Consider the following 22,612-nt stretch of genomic DNA (forward strand, 5'->3'; position numbering starts at 1 on the left):
CTGATGCTTCATGGGCGATTCAGGGGATTTCTGGAGCCCTTAAACGTTCCGACATGCTTCGTTGACGTTTCAATGGGATTATGGGGCTTTCAGGGACGTTATAATAGTATTCTTTACTACCAACGAACCTAACCTCAAAATGACTGACAAACTTTCAGGTAATTTTGACAGATGTAACATGAGCATGAAAAGGACGGCAACAAGATCGAAAAAGTAGAATATATGATCCGTCTTTTTCGTGTATGTGTGTGGTCTGGCCTGAGGAGAGCCAAACATTTTCATGGCAAGGTTTGTTGGTGTAATGAAGAATAACGAGAATTACAGGGAAATTGTAAGGGGCTTTGAGGGCGCTTCAATGGAGGTCTCAGGAGCCTTCAAAGGGCTTTACAAGGGGGTTTCAAGAATGTCTGGATCCTTTCAAAAGCTTTCCGATGGTTTTCAGTAGTATTTCAAACTGATAACGGGGACTTAAAGGGCGTTTCAATGTGATTATAGAAGTTTCAGAGACATTTCAGGAGCGCTTCAAAGGGTTTCAGGAGGTTTCAGCGGCACTTCAAATAAGTTAAGGGGATTTCATGGGCGTTTCAATGGGATTATGGGTTTCAACGGTTTTTCTGGAGGAGTCTCACGAGCATTTTGAGGTCAATTCAAGCGGTTTCAGGGGCGTTTCGAGGCGTTTCAGAGAGTTTCAAAAAGTCTCAGGAGCTATTTAAAAGGGATAACGAAGATTTCAGAGCCGTTTCAATAGTATTACGGGGGTTTAAGGGGTGTTTAACGAGGTTTTAAGGACAATTCAGAGACAAGTGTTAGCCTCCTGGGACCCCCAATCCCCCTGTGACCCCCTAAAATGCCCTGAAACCTCCAGGTACCCTCCCAACCCCCTGAAACGCTGCTGAGACTTCCAAAGTCTGGCCAAACTCTATGCTCCATACAATTTAAAAAGAAATTGTATGGACAAAAGTCTACGAGGGGGGAGGGGGGTTTGAGATGGCCACATTTTGGTCTACGTGGTTTATGAACAGCCCCCTAGCATCTCGTTACGTATTTAACTACACCACATGCTTCGGGGTCTCCTCGTTGACCAGGCAGGTTTTTTTTCTCCTCATCTGTAGAGCCTTTTAACCACTGCGTTGGCCAGGTTGGGTAGGTTGGGCAAAGCAGGGATTCTGCTTGTCCAAATCGATGTAGGAACTTCTGAAGCATCCATGGCCTGACAGAAATTGCCTCAGGTAAAAGTCCACTTCGCATTGTTTTGTGGACGTTGATGCCGATACATTTGGAATGCGCTAGTAGGTCCAGCTTCCGTTATCCGCGTTGTCCTACTCTTGTTGCCATTTATCTTTAGAATCCGCTGTCGCGCACAAATTTCCCAAATGGAGGAGTACGTGCCTCTGGAGCCGACCTACGGATACCTGTACAGTGTACACACTACTGGCAACACGTATTGCCATACGCCGGAAATTGCGTGGAAAAGTGGTACGGTAGCACCGCTCCAGGAGTTCCTTTTGGGATTCCACAAGAATCTCAGGAATGTTTCGCGATTTCTTCACAAATTTGTTCCTGGACTGCTACAAGAGCTTTTTGTAGGATTCCCAGGGAGTTCTTGATGAGATTCTTCCGGTGATTTATTTAGGCTTACTTCAGAATTTCCCTCTGGCGTTCTTCCAGTTTTTTTCTTCTGAGATTCCTAAAGAGGTTCCTCCTGGGATTCCTTCTAGAGCTCTTGCCAGGATTCCTCCAAGAAGTACACCCGGGATTCTTCCAGGGATTCTTTCCTGGTTTGCTTGAGGAATACTTTCTGAGATTTTTGCCGTTGTGGGAGGTACTGGCGAAAGGATTTCAGGAGTTCCTGGATTTAAAAAAAAATCTTCCGAAATTTCTCTAGAAATAAATTCCGAGATCCCTCTAGGACAAGCTCTAGGATTACTCCTTTCAAGATTACCCAAGCAATTTTTCCTGAGATTCTTCCAGGAATTCCTTCCGTGGTTTCTCCACAATTTATTTTTCTAGGATTACTCTAGGATTTCCTACTGTGATGTCTCAGGCAGTTATATCTGAGATTCTTTTTCCTTCTAAAGTTACCTCTGAAATCCTTCCAGGAGTTTCTTCTGGGATTCCTTCTGGGACTTCAAGGGATTTCTCATGGAGTTCCGGGAATTCTCCAGGAATTCCATCCGAAATTCTCCTAATAGCTTCTGATAAAAACCAGGAGGAATTAGCTGGAGTATTTCCTTAAGGAAATCCTGTAGGTTCCTTGAGGAAATCCATAAACAAAAACTGCAGCAGGAATTTCTCAATATACTCCCTAATCAACTTCTGGATGATTTGCATTAGAAACATCTGAAAGAATTCCATAATGAACTTCCAGAGGATCTGCAGGAACTCCAAACGAAGCTCTTTACGGAATCCAGAAAAGAGTTCCTGGATGAATTCTGGAATCAGTTTCTAAAGCCCGGAATGAGTTCCAAGAGGAATCCCGGAAGAAGTTCACGAAGAAATCCGCGAAGGAGCTGCCGAAGAAATTTCAGGAGCAATTCCTGGCAGAAACCTAGAAAAATAAACCCGGAGAAATCCCTGATGGAGCTTCCGAATGAATGCAGGAAGTATGTTGGGAGAGAAACCAAACCCCTTGTCCAACTACCGTTACCAGTTCTGCGCTGGCAGAAAAAACCCTCTCACACATTCACATGTATCTTTCTTTCATAAAAGCATAACTATTGTTGAACTTGGGCAAATCGGACGCGTTTTTATTGCGGTTCCGAGTTTCCCCCAAAAATACGGTCCACTCGGCTTATCGGAATGTACAAAAGAAGGAATCTGGAGGGGAATCCCGGAAGAGGTTCTTGGTGGAACCCGGAAGAAGTTTCCGGTGGAATTACCGGAATCCCCAAGGGGACGGCAACCTATTTTTTCACTGTGGAGTTTGACAGGTTGGACTGTGCCTCCTTACGTGGAGCATAAATTTATGCTCCAGCCAAAATATTCACAAACACAGTCGTGAAATTTGCATGTTTACCTTTTTACGAGGGATATCGGTGCAAAACGCTTACATCGCATAAGATCTCATAAAAGTGTTGATCATGAAAAAGCGGCAATAATTTTCAATTTCAGAGTGTCGATGTGTAAGTGAAGTTCCTACAGAGAGTGGGAATTGCGTGTGAAAAGGCATACAACACCTCTTTTCACAAACCTTGTTTGCCAAAGCGCGTTTTTCCTTATTTTCTCCCGCTGCTGTATTCAGTAAATGTTGGTAAAACTGAGCACTGGTGCACATGATAAGCGGCAACAAAATCAGATCACCGTAGCACCCCCGTGGGAATCCCGGAAGGAATTCTTGAAGCAATGCCAGAAGTAGTTCCTGAAAGAATCCTGGAAGGAGGCCCTGGACAAATTCCAAAGAAGTTTTTAGAGGAATACTGAAGAAAGTTCTTGTAGGATTCTTGGAAGGATCTCAGAATGAACTCCTTAAGAAATCCCAGAAGGAACTCCGGGAGTAATCTCGCATAGAATTCCTGGAAACCCTGACGGAATTTTGGAATGAGTTTCTGGAGGAATCTCGGAATAAATTCCTGAGAGAACGCCTGGAGGAATCCCGAAAGAAATCCCGGGTAAAATTTCTCAGGAATGCCTTCTGAAAGTGAAATTCCGAAGACATTTCAAAAGAAACTATTAGGAGAATTAAGGATGGAATTGCTGGAGGAGAAATCTTAGAAAAAATCTCCGGAAGAATCTCGGGAGTACCCTTTGGATGAATCCTGGCAAGAGCTCTTGACGGAATCAAAGACGGAATCTCTTTAGGAATCTCAGAGAAAGCTCATGAAAGTTTTGTCTTGATAATGAAAAACGGTCTGTTCAGTTGAACGTATTACAGTGGAATGATTTATTTAACGACTATAATCTATAACTAATAATCTATAGTCTATAACGACTATAAATAATTATTGGTTGCTAAGGCTAAGGTGAGTTGCGGACTACTACACATATTCAATACTCCTTCCTAGTCCGCGATTCCTAAAATTTGTCGTAGTTTAGCTTGTTTCTGAATGGTCATCTCTTTCGTTAAACCGTCCGCAGCTTGATCCGTCGTGGGGATGTACTCCAGCTTCACGTTGTTCTGTTCAAGGCACTCATGAATAAAATTGTAACGAATGCTCACGTGCTTCGTCCTAGGGTTGTAGGATCCATTCCTTGCGATGCTGATTGCGGACTGATTATCGCAGTAGATGGGCATCGCTTCAACTTCCGTGAACTCCGATCGCAGGTTCCTCCACCACATAGCCTCTTGTATTGTCCGCGAGAGCGACATGTATTCCGCCTCGCACGACGAAAGAGCTACTGTTGGCTGCTTCTTGACGCTCCAGGATATCGCCGCTCCTTGCATGGTAAACAGGTAGCCAGACGTGGATCTTCGATCATCAGGGTCTCCTCCCCAATCGACAAATAGCGGCCTGCTTCCTTGAATGGAACTTTTTGCATCTCCATTGTCTCTTCAGCTGTTTTGAGAGCCATTGATTTTTCGAGCTTGATGCTTGAATCGGCTGGGGTTGCTGCCGATCTAGCGCCCGTCATCCCAAAGCGATTAATTATCTTCTCAATATAGGCTTCTTTATCCAACGAAAGTCGTCCTTCTGTCCGATCTCTGGCGATTCGGATTCCCAGGCAGTGCGTGGCTTCTCCAAGATCCTTCATATCGAACTTCTCCATCAGGTATTGCTTCAGCTTCATTTTCAAAGCGCGATTGTTCGTAAAAATTAGTAGGTCGTCCACATAAATCGTCACAAACAGAATCTTGTCTCGATCGATGATCCAATACAAACAGGTGTCTACTAACGATCGTCGCAGTCCAAATCCTCGTAACACGGCGTCCAGTTTCTCGTTCCATACGCGGCTTGACTGTTTGAGGCCGTACAGTGCTCTACGGAGTCTGCACACCTTTCCATTCACCTGATCGAATCCTTCCGGTTGAACCATGTACAATTCTTCATCGCCAAGTTCGCTCTGCAAGCAGGCAGTTACCTCGTCCATCTGGTCCACATCGAGGTCAAACTTCACCGCCAACGCCATGAGGTAACGAATCGTCGCGTATCGTACCACCGGAGAACACACCTCTTCGTAATCAACGCCGGGTTTCTGCGAGCAGCCTTTGACCACCAGTCTTGCCTTGTACCGCTGTATGCTGCCATCGGAACCTCGCTTGATCGTGAACCAACTTGTTACGAATTGCCTTTCGTCCTTCGGGAAGATCGGTCAACGAAGCGATTTCTTTCTTCATCGCTTGAATCCACAAGTCCCGATCAGGTCGCCGCATGACCTCGTCATAGGTTTGGGGGTTGTCCTCCATAGCACCACCGACAATCGATGGATGAGATTGCTGGGAGGAATAAACATCGCCAGAAAAGGAACCGTAGCTAATGCAATCACTATTCTTGCCTGGACAAGTGCGCTCCCGACCGCTGCGCCTCAACCCTTGTTGACTTACTTCAACTGGTCTTAGTTGCGGTGGGAGCGCGTCGCTGCCAGCATTTTCGAAATCATCACTGGACGCCTCTAATGTGTTGTTTCTGGCTTCTTCTTCTTTATCGTCGGAGTTGGTTACGATCTCGTCAGGACAGTCTCTCGCTTGGTCTCTTGGCATTACAATTTCTTCTGTGTACAGCTCCATGAATTCGACTTCAGCAGTTTCCTGAACACACGCGGTTGTGCTATCGCCAACACCTTTGTTGATCACAACCACGTCTCTGCTTATCAGGAAACACTTCCGGTCCAGATCATACACACGGTAGCCCTTGGTATCTTAACAGTATCCAACAAATATACCTTTCACGGCCTTCGAATCGAACTTCCTACGCTTGACCTTCGGGACATGGACCATCACATTCGATCCGAAAATCCTCAAATGCTTCAAGTTTGGCTTCCTTCCAGTCCACATTTCTTCTGGGGTTTTTCCTCCAATTGACCTGGTTGGAGAACGGTTCACCAGGTACGCTGCCGTCGACACCGCTTCTGCCCAAAAGTTTTTCTTCAAATGCGCTTCATTCAATAGACATCAAGCTTTCTCCACCAGGGTCCGATTCATCCTTTCCGTGGTACCATTTTGCTCTGGTGTATACGGACAGGTCTTCTGATGACGGATTCCATCTTTCTCCAAAGCCTTGCGGAATTCTTCATTGACGTATTCTAACCGGTGTCAGGCCATTCGGCCGAAGGTCATTAGGCCGAAGGTCATTAGACCGAATGGTCATTAGGCCGAATGGTCATTGGGTCTTCTTCTTGCCGTTACGTCCCCACTGAGACAAAGCCTGCTTCTCAGCTTTATGAACACTTCCACAGTTATTAACTGAGAGCTTCCTCTGCAAATGACCATTTTGCATGTGTGTATCGTGTGACAGGCACGAAGATACTTTATTGATGCTGAATCTACTGATATTTTACCCATGAATTTTTCCTTCTTTAAAATATAGGCTATTCTTTCTAGTTTCATTGTTAAACTAGTTCTTGGCAAAAAATTGTTGGAAAAGGTAAAAACAACGGCTAACTTTCAATTCGTCCTAATGACCATTTGGCCTAATGACCATTCGGCCTAATGACCTTCGGCCTAATGACCCAGCATCATTCTAACCTATTGTCGATTCGAAGAATCTTGAATCTCTTACCGGTTTGACGCTCCGCCTTCGCTTGAAAAGATTTGAACGATTCAAACACCTGGTTTTTCGTACGCAGGACATACACTACGACACGCTTGCTCGCTTCATCCACGAATGTAGCAAAATAACGGCTGCCACCCAATGACGGCACCTCTATCGGTCCGCACAGGTCGGAGTGCACCAGCTCCAGTACTTCCGATGCCCTGGTTTCACTTGACTGAAATGGTAGACGGGCTTGCTTGCCTTCCAAACACTTCACGCAATCCGCCAACCGCTCGTTTTGGGAACTCGACACCTTCGGAAGACTTCATCAGTTGCTTCGAACTCGCCTCGTTCAGGTGACCCAACCGGCGATGCCACAGTTCGATTCCGTTGGCCAGAAACGTCCTTTCCGGCTGGACCAGACGATATAGTCCACCTTCCTCAACTCCAGGAACTACCAGTTGGCCATCCTCGTCTAGAACTGCACACTTATTTGCCGAGAAAACAACGGTGTGGCCTCGTTTGCACATGGTACTCACCGATAACACACACTTAATTCAGATTGCCGGGATATCAGCATTTTTCCATTCTTTTGCCGAGATTTGCACAGCCGAGTAATCAGCAAACAACAATTTTGCTGAGATCTCAGCAATTTTGACAGTTCATTGCTGAGCATCGGCAATCGTTTTGCTGAGAGTCAGCTAACAAATGTCACTTTTTGCTGGGATATCAGCGAATAGTTTTACTGAGCAGACGGCTGTGCGCGTTTTTGCCGAGCCCGCAAATCTGTTTTGAGTGTGCAGGTTCTTTGCTAAGTCTGGGATCTTCAACACGTCGTGGACATTAATCAAGCCATCTTCACTCCGCAGGCCAACGGTACCTCTTGCCACAGCTTTCATGCTACCGTTGTTGGCTGTTCCTACGTTGTGCTCCAGAATCTTCTCATCGGTAAATCCTTGATTTTCTCGCGCCATGTTGCACGTTGCTCCTGAGTCGAAATACCACGCGTCGTTTCTATCATCTTCTATCCCGAAGATGCTGCACAGCCCTTTCGGTTTCGATTTGACGCGCTCTGGGCATTTGACAGCGAAATGCCCTTGCTTTCCGCAGTTGAAACACGCCTTCTCTGTCTTCGACTTCTTCTCTGGCCTTTTTGACTTACCCGGATACGCGCTTCGCTCCGTGGTTCGCTCCGTTCCGCGAGTGTAGAGAGCCCCGTCGTCGCTGCGTGTTTCAGGACCTCTCTCCATCTTGCCATCTTGTTGGATCTTCGCTTTGACCGCATCCAACGTAAGTTTCGCTCCAGAAGCCTCCAACCCCATGATCATGGGCTCGTAATATTCCGGCAGTCCCATCAGCAACAGCGCCACCAGCCAGGATTCATCCACCTTGCATCCAATCGTCGATAGTTTGTGGCTGGTACTCATAAGCTCGTTCACGTAGTCTTCAACGCTTGAACAGTTCACGAGCCGAATCGAAGTAAGTTTGCGCAGGAGTCCAATCTTCCGGATCAAGCCAGAGTCTTGAAAAACATCGGCCAGCTTCTTCCAAGCTTCTGCTGCATCGGCCGCATCCTGAACTAGGTTATAGTTATAGCTTTCCAAGCTGAGGCAAATTGTCGCCAGCGCTCGCATCTTGAGATCGGCTGCAACGACTTCTCCTCCGGCAGGTTTGGTGTTTGGTGTGAAAAACCACGGCACTCCAGCTACTTTCACGGATCAGTATCATCCGCATCGCGGAAGCCCAGGTCGAATAATTTTCACGCCCCTTCAATTTCTCGATGGCCGGCATGGCAATGGATCCCGTTGTAACCCGAACGCTTCCTGCTTCAGTTCGACTTCCAATTCTGCCGCCGTCTTGAATTCCGGAACGTGCTCCATTCGAATTCATCTTGACTCTTCTACTTCTTTCCTGTTACGGATTGTTACGGACTGGGCCCATAACCTTTTGTCTTGATAATGATAAACGGTCTGTTCAGTTGAACATATTACAGTGGAATGATTTATTTAACGTCTATAAATAATTATTGGTTGCTAAGGCTAAGGTGAGTCGCGGACTACTATACATATTCAATAGAAAGAGCCCAAGAGAATCATCAAGAGCTTTCTAGGAATCCCTAATAAAGCTCCTGGAGGAGTCCTGGAACAAATTTGTTGGAGAAACCACTAAGGATTTTTAGGAGAAATCGCGGATGGAATTCCTGTGGAATCCCAGAAGGACCTTTTAGAGGGGTACCACACTGCCCAGAATCTTCTGCATACAATTCAGAAGTGGTAGCCACTAGACCAAAAAAAAAACACCAAACCTGCATAAAAGTAGAATTAGTGTGTTTTCAAAATTCTTCCTTTTCCTTTTACTGAAGAATTGATGCTCATATTTTCGCCATTTTCCGGCATTTTTTTTCGTTGTAATGCTTTACCTATTCTTATGCATCCATATTTCAAATCATCATTCAAAGGTAAGATTCACAGTACATAATATCAACATCGACTTTCTCCTCTTAGCGTAAAAAAACATGCATCTGTGTGTAATTGGTGCCGGCGTGGTCGGACTGACCACGGCACTGGAACTGCAGCGGGAGTTCCGCAACGCCAACGTAACCATTCTGGCTGATCGGTTTGAACAGGACACGTGCAGTGATGTGGCGGCCGGATTGTTCCGACCCGGAACGAGCTTCTCCGGACCGACGGAGGAAATTACAAGGTAAGATTCTCTGGAATTTTGTAGTTATTTAATTTGGAAAGGAAAGGTGAACTTATTTTCATTTGCTGCCTCATATTCACTTTGTGAATACTCTCAGTTTCACAAACCGATCTGTTCCAAAAATATTGTTGCCGTTAACGGAAACAAGACGGAAATTCCGGTAATTTGAACAACTCGACAAATATACGTTGTATTTATGTATTTTATTTGAGTGTTAAATTTTTCCTGTAAATGTAGCGAACAATCGAGAATGTCTAATTCATTATCTTTCCAATGTCTGTAATTGATTTTACTCACGTTTAGTGCGTCTTTACCCGTTACGTCCGGAAAGCGGTCCCGTACGGTAGCTGCTGTGATTCCTATTTTAGTGCAGTTAAATGTTATATTCGCATGCCTAGTTCTGCGGCATAGTAACTGATATTATTACCTTTGTTGTAGATGATCCTAACTGCAGTCCCGAATCAAAGCTTATGCACTAACTGTGATAATCGCACTACTATCTGTGATCTAAATCTGTGATACAAATAAGTTAAGTTTTAAACGTATTTTTAGCATTTAAGTCAGCTACACAATTCACCTTTAGATGCACAATTTCACTGCATGGAACTACTTCTAATTTTAATAATTCAACCTATTTTTAGTGAACTTCAACTAGTTTTTTTTGTAACAAATTCATTAGTTTAGAGATTAACTATAACAGAAAGATTTTCCTCAACTCGATTGTCAACAAACTCATTTGCATATATCTATCTACATCTAATGCACCGAGTATAGGTATTTAATTTGTTTCGCTTTCTGGTGTTCCATACGATCTGCGCCGTGCGTAGCAGATGCTGAAACACAATGGGTACGTAGGCGCTTTACGCAGCTTGCGTAACAGTCCCCCCCAGTACACAAGGTCCAGGTTCTTGTGTAGTATTAATTGCGCCGACGTCCAGTACCGCAAGTTTCACTGCTGGGCGGTTGTAGATATTTGTCGATGTCCTTACGGTTGCGCTTCGAACTTGACCATTTTTGCACTTTACGTCTACCACACGGCCCTTGGGCCATAAGTTTCTTGGCAGGTCCGGGTCGGTAATAACCACTACGTCACCGACTTCGATTGGCTTCGTTGGGTAGTGCCACTTTGTCCGACGACTGATTGAGGGCAGGTATTCTCGCAACCAACGTCTCCAGAATATGTTAGCATAGATTTGCGAAGTTCTCCAGTTATTAACTAGCGTAGCGGGGCTACTATCGTAGGCTACAAGTGGCTTTGAGCCACCGGAAGAACCCAACAAAAAATGGTTGGGTGTCAGTGCTTCGTTCTCGGCATCATCAATGGGAATGTAGGTGAGGGGGCGAGAGTTGATAATGTTCTCCACTTCCAAGAGGCTGTTCCGCAGGACTTCGTCGGTAGGTGTTCTCGGGAGCTGCATGTTTGCTAGGATTTTCTTAACCGATTGCACCAATCTTTCCCAACTTCCACCCATATGTGGACTGCTTGGCGGCAGGAAGGTCCATTTTGTATGCGGCGTGACGAACTCTTGCATTAGCTTATCTTCATCAAGGAACCGAAGTGCTTCAGTTAGCTCGCGATTTGCACCGATGAAGTTCGTTCCTCGATCACTGAACAGTTCCACGGGTGTACCTCTCCTGCACATAAAGTTGCGTAGAGCCATGATACAAGAGCTCGTGTTAAGGGAATGCGCTATTTCAATATGGATGGCGCGTACCACCAGACACGTTATTAGCACGCCCCATCTTTTCTCACTCCGTCTGCCAACAACGACTTGGATTGGCCCAAAGTAATCAATTCCGACGTATGAGAACGGACGAGAATAAGCAGCAAGACGAGCTGGCGGAAGGTCGGCCATTACGGGCGGTTGTGGTTGAGCTCGTAGATTTTTGCAGTATTGGCAAAGTCGTCGTATCTTGTTGCAGACACTTCGAAGCTTCGGAATTCGATACACCTGTCGCAGTTCGTTGACGATGGTTTCGTGGTTAAGATGGTGGTAGCGTTCGTGGGTGAATCGTATGATGAGTGTGGTGATCGGATGCTCCCTCGGCAAAAGGATAGTGTGGACAGCATCTGGATCAATGAACTTGCATCCAGCAGCCCGTCCTTCCGTACGAAGTACTCCGTGGTCGTCCAGAAACGGTGAAAGTTTGTATAGAGAGCTGCTTCTGGGAATCGTAGCCGTCGTCCTTCCTTCAGCATCCTTCGAACTCCGCAGTAATGCAATCTCCTCGCCATATGCATCCAGTTGAACTTGTCGATAGATGTATCGTTCAGCTTCAATCAGCTCCGACTGCTTCAGGATTCCGTTGGAAGGTGATCTCCGCTGCAAATATGCTCGCAAATTTGTTGTGAACCGGAGTACGTAAGCAGTGATCCGTAGAAGTTTACGCCAGTTGGAGTAATTGGCAAAATTAAAAATGGGTTCACGAGTGGTATGGACGTTGATGCTGGCGTTCCTTTCAGTGATAGTTTCACCATGATACGCCGGCTGAGCTGGCCAGGCACTCATCTGTTGCCACATGAAATACGGTCCCCTGAACCATCGACTAGATGAGGATAGATCCGGGAATTTCTGCCATTTCGTACCTTCGTCTGCCACGTTCAATTTAGTTGGAACCCAGAGCCACTCTGATATCGCTGTGTCTTCGAGAATTTCTCCAACCCTAGCACCAACGAATTTGCTGTATCGCCTGTGATCCGTACGTAACCAACAGAGAACGTCCATTGAATCAGTCCAGAAAAACCGCTTTTGAACTGTTATTCGGTGCGTTTCTCCTATACATTTTGCCAGACGTGTTCCTACCACGGCCGCCTGAAGCTCTAGTCGTGGAATTGAAATGTATTTGAGCGGAGCGACACGAGTTTTAGCTGTAACGAAAGCACACTCAACAGAGCGATTCTCATCGAATCTGAGATAGGCGACTGCTGCGTAACCTTTCTCACTCGCGTCGACGAAAACGTGCAGCTGGACCTCGTTAGTCACGATTGATGATGATGTCACCTTACGATAGCATCGAGGAACGGAAACTGCTTCTACCTGATTCAATACCCTAAGCCAGGCTCTCCATTTGTCCAGTGATTCATCGTCTATCGGTTCGTCCCAGCCAATTTTGGAACGCCAGATCTCTTGAAGTAGCACCTTCAAATACATCAGTATATTCGCGAGGAGACCAAGCGGGTCGTAGACAGACATGAGAGTCCGTAGAACTTCCCGCTTCGTAGGAACTTGCTCTCCAGATAACAGCTCCTGTCGACAGCGTTTTGGGATCTTGAATGTAAACGTGTCGCTGATTGTATCCCACCACATGCCAAGAACTTTCTCGGTTGCCAAGTCTCCATCCCTATTTAGATCCCTTTGTGGTGTTATCTGCTCGCCCATGGAATCCAGCACCTTCTGGGAGTTCGACAGCCATCCTCGGATCTCGAACCCACCTTCCGCGTGTATGTAGCGTACATCCTGCAAGAGTTTCACAGCTTCTGCTTCGGATTCAACACTGTCGAGCATATCATCCACATACGTTCCTTTACAAATCGTCTCCACCGCTTCCGGATACTGGTCCTTGAATCGAGCTGCATTGATATTCTTCACATATTGTGCACTACTCGGTGAGCAGCTTGCACCGAACGTCATCACCTCCATTGCGTACGTTGAACGAGCATTTCCGGGGATGCCATCATTCCAGAGGAATCGCTGGCAATGCTGATCGATGGGCTTGATTCGAATTTGGTGAAACATTTCACGAATATCTCCTGCGACCGCCGTACGATATTCCCGAAATCGTTGAAGGACGTGCTGAAGCGGCGTAACCTGATCTGGTCCTTTAAGTAGAAACGAGTTGAGAGCAGAGTTGATGTACACGTGCTGTAGTCCCATGAACGGGAGCCACATGGCAAGCGAGCTCCCAGGAGCTCTGTACATTTTGAGACTGAAAGTTGTGTGCCTCATTTTTCTCAAGATGTGTCTCATGAGCTTCGTCTCATGCGCTGATTAAATTAGAAAATTTCACGACAAAAACTTCCTAAACGAACGAAAATTGATACCTTAACCTTTGCATTGAGAGTCCCTAGTCGTATCGTATAGACCAACCAGACACCTGAGTTGTGTACGGAAAAAAGTTGTTGAGGTTCTTCGTTACCAAGAAGTTGTTTTTCACCTTAGATACCAACAGCTCACGCAGCGCATGAGACGAGCTCCCCAGGAGCTAGGCGCTTAGCTCGCACCCACCAGATTTTTGTGAGCCTCCTAGCAGCGCAGCACACTGCGATTTTAAAGAGCTGGGAGACAATTTGGTAGGAGGCTCGCTGTCACATTTATGTACACATGAGCAATGGGAAACTCTGGTTGAGAGAGAAGTTTCCCACTTTGGCGGCAGCGTCCCAGACAATTCGCAGCTTACCAGGTTTGTTGGGGTTAACCACTGGGAAGATCGGTAGATATCACGAACGTCCTGAATACGTGTTCTCTTCCTGCGCCGATAGCTTGCGAATATACCCTTTCGCTTGATAGTCCAGGATTTTTTCCTGAAGACATTTGGCTAACACTGGATCCCGAGCCATGCGTTTGTTTAAGCAGTCGTGTCGTTTTAGGGCCATGGATTTGCTCGACGGTAATCGGACATCTTCGTAGCGCCATAGCAAGCCTGTCTCATATCGTTTATTCTGTAGAACAGTATTTTCTTGTAACAGCTTCATCGCTCGTTCATCATCCCTTGACATAAGCGGTTTCCCATCAAGTTGAACTCCGAGACTGTCGAGAGAGAAGTAATTTTTGACGGCTAGATGCAGTCCCTCGCACTGACAGATGTGGTAGCTGTACGAAACGTCGTTGATAGCGAGTGTTTGCCCTGACAACGAGCACGGCCCGTAGACTACCCAACCCAGCCGTGTTAATACAGCCGTCGGCTGGTTCTCGCTTCCCTCTCTAGAGTCAAAAGGGTACTCAAGCCTGGAGCTGTCAACTCCAAGTAGAATTCGGGGTTTTACTGCACTGTATGAGTCGATAGGAAGATCAGACAGATGTTGGAAGTGCTTTGCTAGCTCAGTAACCGACATTGACTGTTCAGGAAGATCTAAGCTACGCACCGTATGTACCTCCGGAAGACGGAATCGTTGTCCTGGGTTTGCAGCACTAGCAATGTCAGCCGAGAATACTACTGAATCTTGCTCGTATCTTCCTTGTCCCCCTGTCCACGAAATGCACAGTGGAGACTTCTCACCATTGAGGTTCAGTTCCTTCCACAAACTGTGCTCCATCAGCGTTGACGTTGATCCTGAATCAAAGAAGGCGTATGTCGTAATCGACCTTCCTTTACCGTGTAGAGTAACTCGTATGTACTTCAAGAGCACGTTTGGCAATGAGCGATGGTGCGCGTTCACAGATACGTTTTGTACTTGAGCGCTTGCTAACGGCTTCTTGTGTTTGCTGTCGTCGTGCAACAACCAATGATGTAGAAAGCTGCACCCATCCTGGTTGCATGGAACTTTCCTTTCGCAAGTATTGAAGTGCTTCGTCAAACACTTCCGGCAGATTTTCTTTTCGTTCACCAACGCCCATCGTGCTTTCGGCAACATCTCCAGAAAACCACTACACTGTTCGAGGCTGCTGCATTCGTTGCTACACGCTGGACAAGTTTTGTAGTCGAGCTGATCCGGTGAAGACAGTGAGTGTGCGTGAACATAGACTTCTTCTTTTCGTACTCTGATCTCTGGCTTCTGCATTTTTGTCCCAGCCGCAGGTCTGACCACCTGACTAAATGCCTCAACCATATCTCCTAGCCAGTTATTGAACTCCAACAACGTGGCAGCTCCGATCTCCTTTCGGTAGAATGTCCACTTCATTTTCAACGCTGATGGTAGACTATCTACAAGCTCCTGCAGCAATGCGACATTATACAACCTTTCGTCCATTTGGCACACTTGTATTGTCGCACACAAGTTCTGCACGGCAACGCCGAAGTCGATAATCGTCTCCATCTTCTCAGCCTTCGGAGGTGGCATCATGCGGATTCCCCGCACCATTGTCTCCACTATGGATTCCGGATTCCCGAAGAGGGTCTTCAGTCGCTTCATGACGACTGGAACGTTGTCGGGGTGTAATAGTAGACTTTTAACGGCGTTGAGTGCCTTATCGTGCAGACTCCGCTCCAGTCGATCAAGCAGTTCGTCGTTCCTGAAGGCACACATCCTAGAAGTGCGCTCGTATGCCGCGATGAATCGAGGCCAATCTTCAGGATCCCCACCAAACTTCGGAAGATCTTTAACCGTCTGTCTTGCTGCTAAGTGACTGCTGTCCAGAGGTACTGGATTACTATGCAGATGGGGTAGATATTGCTGCTGAGATGTAGCCGGACGATATCGCGGAGTTGATGTGCTCATCACTGGATGACCGAGGTTCTGCGGAATAGAATCGGTATGCTGGATGGTTTGAGCGGCTTGGTGTTGATAACTCGTCGCCGGATACGCTGTCGGTTGATGCGACGCTACAGTATACACCGGCATCGATGAGAAATTGCCCAATGGTGGCTGGTAATTCGGAGGAAATCCTGCAAATTTCTGGCTGGGTCGTAGGTTTTCGGTATATCTGACCCCAGGGGCACAAATTCCCCCAAGCTGCTGCGAGACACACGGTTGATGCGGAGCAGAATATCTAGCATGTTGCTGAACATTGGCTTGCACTACCGGGAAACCCGGGATACACGTTTGAGATTGCGGCACTACTGTTTTTCGCAGAAGCTCGTTGTACACCGGCAAAGGTGTTTCGTCCAGGGAATTTCCTGCTTCCTTCCCTGCATTCTCCGTTTTCTCCAGCCATTCGTTGATTTTCTCGAGACTCGTAACTGAATCGACTTCGGATTCGCTAAGCTCCAACATTTCGCGCTCCAGTTCCAACCGCTCCTCCAACTGCTTCTTCTCAAGCGCCTGTCTTGCTTCCAGAGCCTTTGTTTGTAGTTCTCGTAGCTTTGCCGAACGCTTCGATGATTTTGAGGATGCTATGATGCTTCTACGGCATGTTCCAACATTGTTGACGGACGAAGTCCCCAGTGGTTTGGTATTGCCTGGTCCATTCGCTGCTTGTGTTTCCGTTACGACTTCTTCCACAATCCTGACTTGCTGCTTCTGACTCAGAGATCCGCCAAACGTTTGCCATGGCGTGTTGAGTCCAGATGTAGTTGCTTCGAACTGCTTGCTCTGCTGCTGCAACTGCAACTGCCCGGTCTGCGACTGATGTATTTGCTCTTGCCCTCGCCGTTGCAGCTCAAGTTGTGTCTGCCACTGCTCAAGCTTTTTGCGTTGTTCATCAGTCTGGTCCTGGTATTTTTGCTGCTCTTGTCGCCACTGCTTCTGCTGCTGCTCGAGACGCTCCATCTGCTCACTCAAGATTTGCCGTTGTTTGTCTAGCGTTGTTCTCACGCATCCGTTACAGCTCCAGTCGTAATCTCGGATACTATCGTTCACGTTCACACAGTCATAATGGAACCACACATTGCACTCGTCGCATTGAACCATTCGACTGTTGGTACAATCTTCATCACCCCGACGACACACTCCGCAACCCACCCCCTCACCGGGAGAACCACTTTTCGTCATGCCTGCACCCGCTACGCTACCGCTTGACATTCCGGATAAACGAAAAATTTAATTTGTTGCCGTTAACGGAAACAAGACGGAAATTCCGGTAATTTGAACAACTCGACAAATATACGTTGTATTTATGTATTTTATTTGAGTGTTAAATTTTTCCTGTAAATGTAGCGAACAATCGAGAATGTCTAATTCACTATCTTTCCAATGTCTGTAATTGATTTTACTCACGTTTAGTGCGTCTTTACCCGTTACGTCCGGAAAGCGGTCCCGTACGGTAGCTGCTGCGATTCCTATTTTAGTGCAGTTAAATGTTATATTCGCATGCCTAGTTCTGCGGCATAGTAACTGATATTATTACCTTTGTTGTAGATGATCCTAACTGCAGTCCCGAATCAAAGCTTATGCACTAACTGTGATAATCGCACTACTATCTGTGATCTAAATCTGTGATACAAATAAGTTAAGTTTTAATAGTTATTTATGTAATGAGTTGCAAAAAGTTGATTTTTTCAGCACGAGTCGTACATTTATCCAACGAGGTTTGCCGAGTTGGATAAATACGAAGAGTGCTGAAAAAATCGAGTTTTGCAACGAGTTCCACACAAAATTTTATGCAATGATTTTTTCATTATACAACTCATTTGAGTTGCATAATGTTCATAATGCAACTCAAATGAGTTGCATAATGAACATTATGCAACTATTTTTCATTATGCAACTCATTTCAGTTGCATAATGAACCGGTACAGAAAAATAGGTCATTATGATACTGAAATGAGTAGTATAAAATAGAAATTATAACACTGAATTGCATAAACGTATTTTTAGCATTTAAGTCAGCTACACAATTCACCTTTAGATGCACAATTTCACTGCATGGAACTACTTCTAATTTTAATAATTCAACCTATTTTTAGTGAACTTCAACTAGTTTTTTTTTGTAACAAATTCATTAGTTTAGAGATTAACTATAACAGAAAGATTTTCCTCAACTCGATTGTCAACAAACTCATTTGCATATATCTATCTACATCTAATGCACCGAGTATAGGTATTTAATTTGTTTCGCTTTCTGGTGTTCCATACGATCTGCGCCGTGCGTAGCAGATGCTGAAACACAATGGGTACGTAGGCGCTTTACGCAGCTTGCGTAACAAATATTGATGAGTTGATTTCAAATTACTGTATGTTATTTTCACATGACCTCTGACATTTTCTGCGTGAAACATATTAAACTTGATTGAGCCTCATTGGGTACACCACTTAGAATCCAGCGCTGTTTCTATTTCGGTTCGACGTTTAGAGAGCATTGATTTCCAACTATATGTATAGATAGGCACATCCATCGGTCGGCACATGCCGATACAGACCTGTAATAGACGTCCCTAGAAGGATGCTTTCACAGGAACTGTGTAACGGGCTGGCGCGGACGACGACGATGATCGGGTCTCCTGCAATCGAAGTGACATGATTGCCTTTAATCGGTTTATTTTCGATTTACACCTTCTCCGAGTGAGTGTCCTTTTCAAGTAGGGTTGTTCGCCATTTCTCTCTACACGCACAGCTTACACAGTGCGTTAGATTTTTTTTTTCGTTCGAACTGAATTCGAATATCTGATTCAGTTATAGAAGTTAACATTATTTTTGCTGTATCATTATTACATACACAAATTTAAGTAACTAAAAGGTGCTTTTATGGCAGATTTTCCAGAAGTGTACAATTCAATATATTCTAAATCGCTACGCAATCTATGGAGATGCATGGTTTTTCATTTCCATTTCTAATGTTTCCGTTGCTTAGTGAACGCCAAAATCTGATACAGAGAATGCATTTTTGATGAAGCTGGAAAGCTAATGAATTTTGTAACACTTTTTTTTTGCACACTGTTGGTTCACACGATTGGCGTTGGCCAACGCAGTCGATGGAATCGATAAAAAGGTTGCCACGACCACGAAGCACTATTAGCTCCAGGTCTGACTTTATCCAGACCTGACCTACCCACGACACCGCACTGGAAGATGGAATATTGCGGTCGATGGGATTGTGACTGACAGTTTAGCTGGAATGCTGAAGGCCAAAGCCGTGATAGTCATGGGCTTAGCAATATCTTGGAGAATTTAAGTTTTTTTCTTCACTGCTTTATTAGGTTTTGTATTTCACTAGGCACATCCATGCCATGTCATTCTAGAGCAACTTTTGGTATCGTGAAACTCGTAATGTTGCATTACAAAATGATGGCAAAATGGAGCCCAACAGATGTCAAATACAAATTCACCACATGGTTGCCAAAAGCCAAGATCTTTCTTATGTATCTACGCTCAATTGGACTGTTATGTATACGGTGCTGTATAAGAGCTCACCTCGCGTTATTGTCCTTCCCAGAATGCCGCCAGGTGTTTCAAAAATAAAACTGTGGTATTTGCGGTTTAATGGCAATTTGGTTTGTGCATAGCACCTGTATACTTGATTATATGCACTATCACGGCGACCGTGCATAGATTAAGTATCAAGACGAAATTATAGAAAGTGCCAGTGGCACTGAGGCAAATTGCTGGCGGTGGTGTGGGAATAAGCAGTGGTTTACAAACGAGTTATTCTATCCTTGGAGAACAGCATTCTTTGTCAAGACCCTTGAACATAGAATACATTCAAACTAGGACAAAATTACGTTGAAATATATCTCAACGCCAGCAACGGAAACTTTCCGACATACACTCCCGATCAAAACACGTAATTTTTAGGCCCATATCCCTTTCGTGACGAACCAACACAATTGTGCTGTTGAGCGGTAACAGTTTTGCATATTTTTTTATCCGCTTAGACTTTGTTTTATATGATGTAAATTGTTTCAATAATTCAGTCATTACTTATACTTGTATGTGTGGAAATAAACTTTTGTTTACGTTGACTGTAAAATTTAACTCAACAAGGTAAACAAAATGTGGAGCAAAACGGTAAAACATGAAAAAGTTTTATCTGTCGCATATTTTTTATTTCTGATTTATCTGCGTAGTCATCGCTAGAAATCGAAAGATAAAGAGTAGTTCTTTCAAATGAGGAAAAATAATTATTGCTTTATTCGGGAAATCTGAGAGTTCTGGAGAGCCAAAGTTGAGCAATTTGTATGGAGATTCCACTTTTTTGCGCTCCGTCACGAAAGGGATATCTCCGCCAATTTGCATCCGATTTCAAAAATATTTGTATTTAAACTTTACCCAAAGTTGGGGATTTTTTTTAGTGTCGTACAAATTGGTCCGAAGGGTTTCAGATTTTCATGAACCTTTTTCCACAGGATACATGAACAAAACAAATTGAGAAAAATTCATGGTCGCCTATTTTTTCGGAAAACTCAGGTGCATATTTTCTATTTTTACCTGACACTACTTACTTTGAAAAATTATAACTCAAGAACAAAGCACCATACAATCAAAGTTTTTTTTTGAAAATGAGAGCAAGTTTTCTCAGAAATCCAAAAAAATATGAGCTGAAAAAAGTTTTCCACGAAATTTTCCACCTTTAAAAAAATCATAAAGAAAAGCCGAAAAAACTATGTCCGAACTAGCGGAAAATTAAAAAAAAAATTGAGAAGGTAATTTCATAAGCGTTAATCGCTGAAATTTATGGAATGCGCTTTTTTTTCTGAGTTATGGTCAATTTTGTGAAAAATGACCTTGTACGCATATAGCTTATTAAATTACCTTCTCAAAAATATTTGTTTTTGAAAATTTTCCGCGAGTTCGGGCATAGTTTTTTCGGCTTTTCTTTATGATTTTGTCTCATTTTCAAAAAAAAAAACTTTGATTGTATGGTGCTTTGTTCTTAAGTTATAATTTTTCAAAGTAAGTAGTGTCAGGTAAAAATAGAAAATATACACCTGAGTTTTCCGGAAAAATAGGCGACCATGAATTTTTCTCAATTTTTTTTGTTCATGTATCCATGAGCTCAGCCTGTGGAAAAAGTTTCATGAAATTTAACACTTTACAGGAAAAATATACAAATGGAGCCAAAACTACTTTTAGTATTTATTACAACGTGTGCCAATGATATGAACCCTGTACCAGTTATGGTTACATTTTTTAACTTCGGTTCCTTTTCGCACTATTTGCATGCATTCCTTATGGGATTAGCCATAACTGGTATACTATGGCGGAAAAGGGTGCAAGGAAGCCGAAATTTTAAGGAAAATGATTTATTTCTACCATAATTTGAGCAAAATGTGGAATTTAAATGAGTGCAACCATCTTTTGTGAACGTGATCTGTTGTTCACAATTTTTTTCTTGCTGGTTTACGCCGCTAAAGGGTGAAAATCAACTATGACGAATGATTGGTACTATAACCATAATTGGAACACTTACCCTAGTGGCGTATTTTGTAAACGCTGAGGCTCAAAAATACAGGTATAAATAATAACTTGATCATAAAAATTAATTACATCACATAGTTTAAGGAAAGGGCTAGGACATTTGGTCGAATGACATTTGGTCGAACGGACATTTGGTCGAATGGACATTTGGTCGAAACCCATTTTTTGGAAGAAGAAGCATATGACATTTAGTCGAATGGACATTTGGTCGAAAGGCACTAACTGATGAAGAGTTTTGAATGGAAAATAATTTTATAGATTTCGGTATCATAATTTATATGTTACTGAACTTATTCGGTTGAAAGTACGTTTGGTCGAATGGATGTTAAGTCGTATAGCAATTTAATCGTGTTTAATTATATCAAACTTAAAAAGCAAACATTGTAGTGCAGTGTAGGTTTCAGCTCTTCTTTCCAGTTTCACCATTTCATTGCGTTTTTGTGTATAACATACTTGTTGTCACCGAAACTCTTTTAGCGTTCCCAATTCACTCAAACACGGATGTTTTATGGGATGTGCTTTAGCTGTAAGTTTATTTAGTTAGTTTAGATTTGCTTGTGCATGAACCATTAATACTTACAAATTTTCGGTAATTCTTCACAAAATTCTTCCCTTTTGGTCTTCCAATTTAGGTTATCAAATTACTAGAATAACAAATTTGCATGAACTTTATCCATAGGTAACAAACTATTACTATGCTCACTTCCAAATTCACCTTTAGTTACAAAAAGTAGGTTTTTATCAAATTTTAATAACTTGTTTAGGAATAACTAATGAAATAATCAACTTTCAGCAGAGTAAATTCTGGCACGTTTCTATGCGAGCACGAAGTTTGTTGTTTTTCTTTGTTCAATAGTTCAATAATGCCACCTCATCCCGTATCATTCATTCGATCGCAATAGTTGTCAACAATAGACACGATCGAAATAGAACGGCGACTCACGTGTTAGGCCATCTCCATCGCAGGGAGGGTTTCGTCGGAACAGCGTTTTTGTGTATAACATACTGGCTTTTCCATCAAATATTTTTCCTTCTTTTCAACATATGCTGTTCTTTCAAGTGTATTATTTGTGCTGAGAGTGAAGAGTGGACATTATGGTTGTAATTTTTTCATCTATGATTTTTCCTTCTTTTGAACATAGGCTATTCTTCCAAAATTCGTATTTGTAGGGGAGACTGGGGAGACTTGATCCCTTTTTCTTAATGTACCTGAAACTTTAAGAAAAAACACAAAACTAGATCCGATTTCCATACAAAATGACAGGTAAACATCTATCGCAAGTTAATACACAACCAAATGCCTTTAAATTATTGTTAAAGTTTTCAAAACTGT

General features: G+C 43.9%; 2 protein-coding genes across 2 annotated transcripts in view; one reads left to right on the top strand and one right to left on the bottom strand.

The window, feature by feature from the left end:
* LOC134288479 (uncharacterized) overlaps window positions 1-9,110 on the bottom strand; it is a 429,933-nt gene extending 420,823 nt beyond the window's left edge. The window contains exon 1 of the mRNA XM_062853465.1: window positions 6,232-9,110. Within this exon, the coding sequence (XP_062709449.1) occupies window positions 7,328-8,260 (933 nt within the window). The 5' untranslated portion in view covers window positions 8,261-9,110 and the 3' untranslated portion in view covers window positions 6,232-7,327. The remainder of the gene's footprint in view (window positions 1-6,231) is intronic.
* LOC109417953 (D-aspartate oxidase) overlaps window positions 1-22,612 on the top strand; it is a 104,110-nt gene that overhangs the window by 6,593 nt on the left and 74,905 nt on the right. Inside the window, exon 2 of the mRNA XM_029869534.2 lies at window positions 9,131-9,329. Within this exon, the coding sequence (XP_029725394.2) occupies window positions 9,142-9,329 (188 nt within the window). The 5' untranslated portion in view covers window positions 9,131-9,141. The remainder of the gene's footprint in view (window positions 1-9,130; window positions 9,330-22,612) is intronic.

Source organism: Aedes albopictus, chromosome 2 (genome assembly GCF_035046485.1).
Source record: "Aedes albopictus strain Foshan chromosome 2, AalbF5, whole genome shotgun sequence".
NCBI lineage: Eukaryota > Metazoa > Arthropoda > Insecta > Diptera > Culicidae > Aedes > Aedes albopictus.